This window comes from Protopterus annectens, chromosome 17.part0 (assembly GCF_019279795.1).
Source record: "Protopterus annectens isolate FY-2018-M chromosome 17.part0, PAN1.0, whole genome shotgun sequence".
Taxonomy (NCBI): domain Eukaryota; kingdom Metazoa; phylum Chordata; order Ceratodontiformes; family Protopteridae; genus Protopterus; species Protopterus annectens.
Genome location: NC_056751.1, coordinates 52,247,992 through 52,256,429, shown reverse-complemented (window position 1 = coordinate 52,256,429; position 8,438 = coordinate 52,247,992). Strand labels below are relative to the sequence as shown.

General features: G+C 34.7%; 1 protein-coding gene across 1 annotated transcript; it reads right to left on the bottom strand.

The window, feature by feature from the left end:
* Positions 1 to 370: 370 nt before the first annotated feature.
* Positions 371 to 5,802, bottom strand: LOC122791801 (C-X-C motif chemokine 11-1-like). Its single transcript, XM_044059753.1, has 4 exons — positions 5,651 to 5,802; positions 3,653 to 3,779; positions 2,670 to 2,759; positions 371 to 1,595 (listed from the first exon to the last, which is right to left on the bottom strand). Exons 1-4 carry the CDS (start codon positions 5,712 to 5,714, stop codon positions 1,565 to 1,567), a joined length of 312 nt encoding a protein of 103 aa, XP_043915688.1. The 5' UTR covers positions 5,715 to 5,802; the 3' UTR covers positions 371 to 1,564.
* Between the last annotated feature and the right edge of the window lie 2,636 nt (positions 5,803 to 8,438).

Here is an 8,438-nt window from a genome sequence, read left to right as displayed (position 1 = left end):
TGTGTGCCTTCTGTGAAGGTTGGGTATTGGGATGGCAACTCAACACTGTAAAAACTTTACATCCAATCAATCTGTGGACCGGTGATCTGCTGTGGTGACCCCTAACCGAGAAAAGCTGAAAAACATTGCGATTGTTATGTCATAACTTAATGTTACCATATCTATTTGCTGACTTGCCAGTTCTGCTAAAATGAAGGACAAAAAAGGTCTACTTTATTTCTTGACTCTTCCTTGCTTATTGGTCACTTAGTGTGTTACTTAACAGTTATAATAAGAGGAAACAAAACAAAGCACATTTATCATATTTTATAGGCTCATTTATTTAACCCTTTTTTGTACATTCAGTTAAATCAATATGCACAAAGACAAATTAGATAAAAAAAATATTTATTTATTTTAATCAGTTTTGGATAGTAGATGAGCTGAAGACAATATATTACAATAGTACAGTGGTAAAAATGCATAATAATGTTTAAAAGACATAACATTTAAAATACATTCCAGAGCCAGCTGGAATAAAACAGTTTCTCTAGATCTTTTATAATTCATTTTACATAAATACAAAAATAAATAAGTGACAGTTACACTTTAGAAAAATAGTACATTTGCAATTATTTGGAGATGTTTAATACAAGTAGTGTTTGTGGTCACTTAAATCTGTACACTAAAAGAATGTCGATGTGTTGTGTAGGATTACAGTTTAATTGACACTCCATGCACACTATATGTAGATGTTTCTGTAAATGCTGAACGATGAAATATAAAAGGAAATACAAAAGTATAATCTGTCAATGCCATGAAACTGTTGCAGCTGTTGCTTTCTAAATTATAAGTGCTACAGGATGTTCACATTTTCTTGATTATACAGTATCCAATACTTGTTTAATACCTGGGCCTGAATTTCCAGATTAAACCTTCTCCTCCAGTAATCTTCACCTATTCTGCTTCTTGCTTAGGAATCGGTATACGTGCACCTCTCTGACTTTTTCTCTGTATTCTCCCCTCATTACATAAAATAAAGAAATGCATTTGTTCTCATTGCAAGGCATCAGAGAAATTACATATACTTCCCATGAGACGATATAGACATTTGTGAAGTCCATACCTTATACCATGTAATATGACAGTCAAAAAACATATTGCCAAGAATAATTAGAATTAATATGGAACACAGTATTACTTTTTCCTGTCTGCTGATACAGAAAACATGCCATTCTTCAGATAGTCAGCAGGTGGCGGTCAAAGCCCATACAGTAAGTTTTCCTCTCAGCAATAAACTCTGTACCTTGAAATTCTTCTAGTTTGAAGACAAGTTCACTTTCTCCATGCAATAATGTTGACTCCATGGCAACTCTACATATTGCCTCTAACATGTCAGTACATTAGGATAAATTATACTGCGTTTTACTGTGTGACTGATACTGTGTATGAAAGCCTTAAACTATGCCTTGATATCTATTCTATGTGGCAACGACTGGCAGTCATGAGTCTGAAAGGAAAACTTTATAATCTTTAGTTTCAGACGTCTAGAAACTTCTCTTCTTTTATCTTCATTGCAGATTCTTCAGGACTGAATGCCATGTTTTGCGGAGCTACTAAATAAAATAAGAGTGCACTTTAATATACAGGTTATTACTTTTAATTTGATTTGCATTTTCTGAAAGAAAAAGACAATCTGAATAGCAAAACGACAGTCTAGAACAAAGAAATAAACGCTACAATGTCACGTGAGAAGAATTTTCAGAAGTACTCTAAGAAGAGAGGCACCACATAGATATTTTTCCACGTGTGGAAATTTGGGGAAAAACCTGTAAATATTTATATCACATGAAAGTTTATACATTTCTTTCAGATTTGCCAAATTTAAAAAAAAAGGTGACTTGTTTAATTTATTTATTGTTGCATTTTACCTCTCCCAGTGTGGTCCATTCATGATGATGATGATGATGACATGCCATTGGAATGGTAGTGTAAGGCAGGTAGCAGAGATTGCACAATGCATACCCATTTCTGTGTGTCTATAAGTGCATAAAACACACACACATATCCATGCGCACATGCACATGTATATGTATATGTGTGTGTGTGTGCATATGTGTGTGTCTGAGTCTGTGAGTGTGCGTGTGTGTGTGTGTGTGTGTGTGTGTGTGTGTGTGTGTGTGTGTGTGTGTGTGTATACACAGCTATATGAAAAATGCATATATAGACACTTTTCAGGTGTATCATGCACACTCCCTATGGGGAAAAATACAACTAGTGCCTTTTATAGTCTCTCTGTCATTTCATTAACTTCCCTCATCCATGTATCTAGAAAGCATTACCCGTATGAGACTGTGTTTAGTAAACAAAACCAGATGTGGGTTACAGAGAAACTGCACTCACAACTGCTATTTTAATTAATCTTTTTCTAGTCAATGACCCCCTAAGAAAACAATATAAAAACAAAGTTTACAAATCTGCAGCTTTCATGTTTGCATTAGTTAAGGCATAGACATATAACAGCTCTTCACTGTTATTGAATGTGTATTATTTTTGTTGTTGTTGTTAATAGATCTTGTATTCAAATAGTAAAATTGAGATATCAGTAAGCTAATACATTGTAGCCCATTACTCCTATTTATCTTGCTCTTGTATAAGCTTTTTATTTGTACTTTTATTACTTTACTTACGCTTTTCCTATTATCTTGTTGAGTAAATGCTTCACCGCCTCAGATGCTGGATTTAGGCAGACTTCATCTCCATTTGTCGACAGGGTGGCACTACAAAAATAAATCATATAATTTGTTTTTCATAAGTTTTTTTGTATTTTCATAGGTTCTTCAGCAAAAATACACACTCTTCTAACATTCTCTTTTCAATTGGAATTATGAATTTTTTGTATTTTCCCAGCCATCCTCATTCCTACATTTACTGCATTAATATCATATTAACTAGGCAGTACTGTATCCTTGATATAATGCTACTAATGTCTTAAGCAGCCATGAACCTAGAGATAATTATATGTATTTCCTTTCATATTCCTTTCCAGAAAATGGCTGACTTCTGCAGTGACACAATCCCAATTATCATTTATAGTGTGGTATTCTTTAATCATTCACAGACTCACACTATCCAATGCATTAAATCAGAGACACTCTACAGCATACTTCATATTGCCTACGATAGTGTGATACATCAGATGCACTGTACATACATTTCATATTACCTATGATAATTATTATACTGTCCAAATAGTTACAGCAGATAAACTGTTCATGCATGTTTCATATTGTCTGTGACAATTATCATAATATCCAGTGTTATAAAAGAGACACTCTACACGCATGCTTCATATTGTCTCAAATAAGTATCCAATGAGCTACAACAGAGACACTGTACATGCATGCTTCATACTACCTTTGATACGTTATAACAACAGAGGCAATGTATATAAGTGCTTTGTGTTGTCTGTGATAATTGTCACACTATCCAATGTAATATAACAGATGATAAGGTCAAGGCACTGTTTGCCTGCTGCAATTATCATACTATCTAATTAGTTCCAAAACACTCTCACGCATGTTTCTTATTGTCTGTGATAATTGTCACATTATACAATGGAGAAACTGTACATGCATGTTTCATACTAAGATAATTATTTTTGATGTCTTACATGATCTCCACTTTGTCACAGAAAGTATTTTTGGGGTGAACCTCCAGCTTCTCAATGTTTTTTGGGCGAATAAAATTATATCCAGATCCTTTGCAAATGCACCGCCCTTTGCCAAGAACTGGTGACCCTGTAATAAAACAATACTTTTATGAAAATAAGAACTGGTGACCCTGTAATAAAACAATACTTTTATGAAAATGTGTATACCCTGTCACTCTGTGATAATGCGGAAAAAATTTTATTTGAAATGTTTTATACTGTACAAATCACTTTACTGAACAGGAATAAGGTTTTGAAGTGAAGTCAGAATTTGTCCTGTTTAGAGCATACCATTCTGAAGATGTAGAACAATGTGTCATTATTTGCAAATAAAGAAAACATAAAAACAAATTATTTTTTCACCATACAATTATGTTTGTGAAAGTCGTGACACATTGTGCAGACTGAATGAATAGGCACATCACAATAGCAATACTCTGCTTTGCAACTTCATGAGAGATGAAATGATATAATTATTACACAGCCCTGTGAATGATGTTGAATACAAATGAACTTTGTTACTTTTTACTGCTAAAAGAACTGCAAACACATTAATGTGTTAAACATTAAATGAGCATAGCATTTCACAGTGCTGATCTAATATAGCTGTTGCAAACTTAGGCTTGCAATATAGAGGCTCAGTAGTTAACAATGCCCTATTTGAATCATCTCAAAGCTCTATCCTATACTCGGTCTCCTACAGACTACTGAGAGGTGATCTGTGCCTGGTGCACAAGGCATACTTTTGCATATTCACAAAACGAACAGCATCTAAGGACTTAAATTTTGCCTGCAACATAAATAGGACATGATGGAGAGACAGAAATGTATCTCAGAGAATTTATATTTTCTGGAATAGTCTCCTCATCCATGTGAAACAGAATCCCTCCATAACCCTGCTCAAGTGTTACCTGGACCAGTGGATGGGAAATTGAAAACTCACACCTGGTCTGGCGCCAACATCTATGATGGACCCAGGAGGTCAGCAAATCATATCCTAACTAGTATAAACCCCTTATAGAAACATTTATGACACAATAACTCATGGGACACATTTGGGTTGCATGGCTAGGCTTATAAAGGCCCTAGCAGTTCTTAGCCTAGTCCTCACCTATGAACCTGTGAACATGCTTCAACTTGGGTAAAATGATAAGGTCTAGGGACTGTTTGTGAGGTGTTTATGCACACCCTGTATCTGCATAAGTCATCTCTAGGTTCTTCAATTTTCTTTCACCTTCTAAAAATCATTTGGCTGATTAACTTCTTTAAACTATATCACTTATCACTATATATTGTATTTTTCTTATTGATGTTGTCCAGGCTATGGCAAAAAGTGGCAGAAAAGGGTCTAAAAAACAGTTAATTTAGCTGGGTAATAACTATATAATTAGAATACTAACACTGTAGTGCCAAATGACACTAGTGGAATGTATAGATCATAGGTTAAACTAATAAGGTATGAATGAGCTTTGAACATCTTATTGTTCTAGGTTTGATTACTGGAACTAATCTCTGTGTACAATGCTATTCTTTAAAATAAACCACTTAACTTTCTGTACACATCCGACTTGTTACTGCAGTCATTGTATAAATCTAATGGGTTATAGCTACTTGCCCAAACAAATAAATCAACTATTAAAAGACTGCTTATTTAAAGTAATCACAGGATAAACAGAAATCTAAACATCAATGTAGAAGCAAGTTTTATCTACACATAGACAAAGTACTATGATAAAAAGTGGGCAATTGGTTAGCAATACTTTCACTGCACATTTCTGCAATCACGATGCAAATTATTTTGCAATAAAAGATTTTCAGTGAAAACATTTATACTAAATCACACATTTTAGGGAACTGGACTCAGTATTGTTAGTTATATTTCCTTATGATTTATTGCTTCTTTTTCTTTGCCAGCTCATAACATATAACATTTCCTATACTTGACTAGTTGTAACTTACCTTTCACAGTGACGTGACTTATACAGACCAGGATGAGAAGCGCAGTGGTTACTTTAGTATTCATGCTTGTTATGTAGTATATCCCTTTGGGCAAGTATTCCTTCTGTCTGGCTCTTTTTACTACTGCTCAGATTGCTTGTGAAACATGACCATTCGCGTCTCTATTTATACAGTTAGCAGAGTGAGCTGTCATGTATTGTCCCACCTCCAAAGCAGTTTGGATTCGTTTTGAAACAAAGCATGGCAGTAGGAATTCCCCATGAATGGACTATAGCATGATGGAACTTTGTGAATTTCCCAGAAATTACACACAATTCATTATTTACTGCTATGCTTACAAGGGTGTAAGAAGATTTTTTTCCTAGTTTTCATTCTTTTGTCTTACCAGATACATGTGACACTTTACTTAAAAGTAATGTTATTTTATTGTGCTCCATAGTACCCTTGTAACTCTCACACAAATTAAAGTTGCTGCAATATGCGAGACAGAGCTGATGTTAAGAATCCAGTGTGCATTTGTCAGCACCATACAGAAACACAGGAAAGAAAAGAAACTTTGCAAAAAATTCCAGATCAGTGAGCACTTTTCTTACTTTTCCCAGGCATTGCCTTTTTCTTGCAAGCGATTCATGTTGTTGTATTGATCTGATGCCTTATAATTAATTTATTAAATGAATAACAAGACCACTCACTGTTTGTCAAAGTGCCCAAAATGCCTTTTGTTTTCAGTGTAAAGTGAAAGTGTTGTGGTTTGATTAGAAATGATCTTAGAATTATGAAACGTTTTTATAATGGCAGTAGAAATCAAGCCCAGCTCTTTGGGGTGCAGTCTGCCATCCCAACCACTAGGCTATACTGCAGTACAAACTTAAATATTTTTATCAAGTTCCATGTGCTGAGGATTAAAATAGTGAGGTCTGAGCCCGTGATTTTCAAGATATTGGCTTCTGTATTAAAACTACAGTATACAGGCATGTAATTAGTGCTGAAACAACTTCTCAGACACAGACAAAATATTTTCTTTGTTTCTGATTTTGTAAATTTTGTTTCAAGGGTCATGTAAAAACTAAACTTAAAGAACTGTCTTGTATGGAATGATATAGTTATGTCACTTCAACATTTATATCCAGTATGAATGAGTTGAAGACAGAAAGAAAAAGATACCACACAAGCTAATATAAGAAGGAAGGAAAATATTCTTCTTCTTATTATTATTATTAAAGTGCTTCCATCTGCAAAAGTTCCATGGTCACAAGAGCCATTTTCAAAACTTAACTCAGAAATATTGGAGAATGAAGAAAAATGTCCCAAGTCATGTAGTATGCAAGCATAATTTATAAAGTAAGACCTGTATTTGCGAACATGTCAGGAAAAATGCAAACACACACACACACACACACACACACACACACACACACACACACACACACACACACACACACACACACACACACACACACACACACACACACAGCCATAGAATACACATACATCCACACATGATATTCTGGTCGCAGTTACTTGACAAATGCAGAAAACATCTCGAGTCAGGACTCCTTCAAGTCAGTGGCCAGTGTCTTGTGTTGACTGAGGAAATTTCTTCTCCTTGAAGAGCAGAAAGGCTCTATCAATCCAGCACAGGTGTATCACCATTACATGCTTTTCATTTGAAATTGTTGTTGTATGTGATGTTTCTAAAGACATATGAGGCTTGACACTTCCATGATCAACAGAGAACATCCTTAACTACCTTCCATACCATGTAATTTATGGAGTATGAGCCTACGTTTAAGCATGTAACTGCTACTGCTGCTTAAAGGCCTAATTAAAGCCCCTCACTTACTATACAAAGGCATCATGCTTCTATAAATAGGTTATCACAGGATGTGATATTATCTTTTCCTTACTGAGCTCTGTGTGTGGTCACGTGTAGTAATTCAGAAATCTTTCTATAGCTTTTTGCTAATCTATCAACTGTTATTCTATCAACTCTTTCAAACCTCCTCCACACCTAGAATTTCAGTTCTAATCATTCCTCACAGTCGTCTACTGCCTTTCCTTACAAATGACTAGTAGCAACCCACCAAACAGTTTATTCTAACTCCATAAACTCTATCCATAACTTGGTTTATTAAATAACTTTAAGAATTAGCAAATCTAACTGTTAAACGATACTTTGTACCTATCTAGTATGTAATTATTGGAAGGTGCTCACATTGTTAGCTTATATATTTTGTAAATGTAACTACATTTTGATGCATCAATTGTTCTTTTGTATTATTGTTCTACGTAGTCATAAATGTATTCATGTCATGTTGTTACCACTTGCACATTTTCTCCTGTATGGAACTTTTGTCCCTGGACCTCCACTAAAAATGGGCTTATGGCCCAGTTGGATACTCCTGGTCAACAAATGTAACATAAAATAAATAAATACATAATAAATAAATAAATACATGGTTGCACTTTATATTACTAACATTTCCTTAATGACTTCTTTATGAAAACACATTTCAATTCCTAAGAACAGAGTCAGGCACCCCAATAAACAGAAATCCAAATAAAATATTCAGTCATCAGAAAGACAGTGCCTCAATTACTAGCCAAAGGGTTTGGAACACTCCTGAAAGTGAATCTTGCTGACTTGTTAGGTTTATATTTTTATTTTCTTTAAATAGCCTCATCTTCAGAAGTCAACAATCCGGGTCACAACAACTAGATGAGAATGTGGCCACAATTACACTTGAAGCCATTTTAGAGGTCAGAAAAGGAAAAAAAAAAAGCCAGA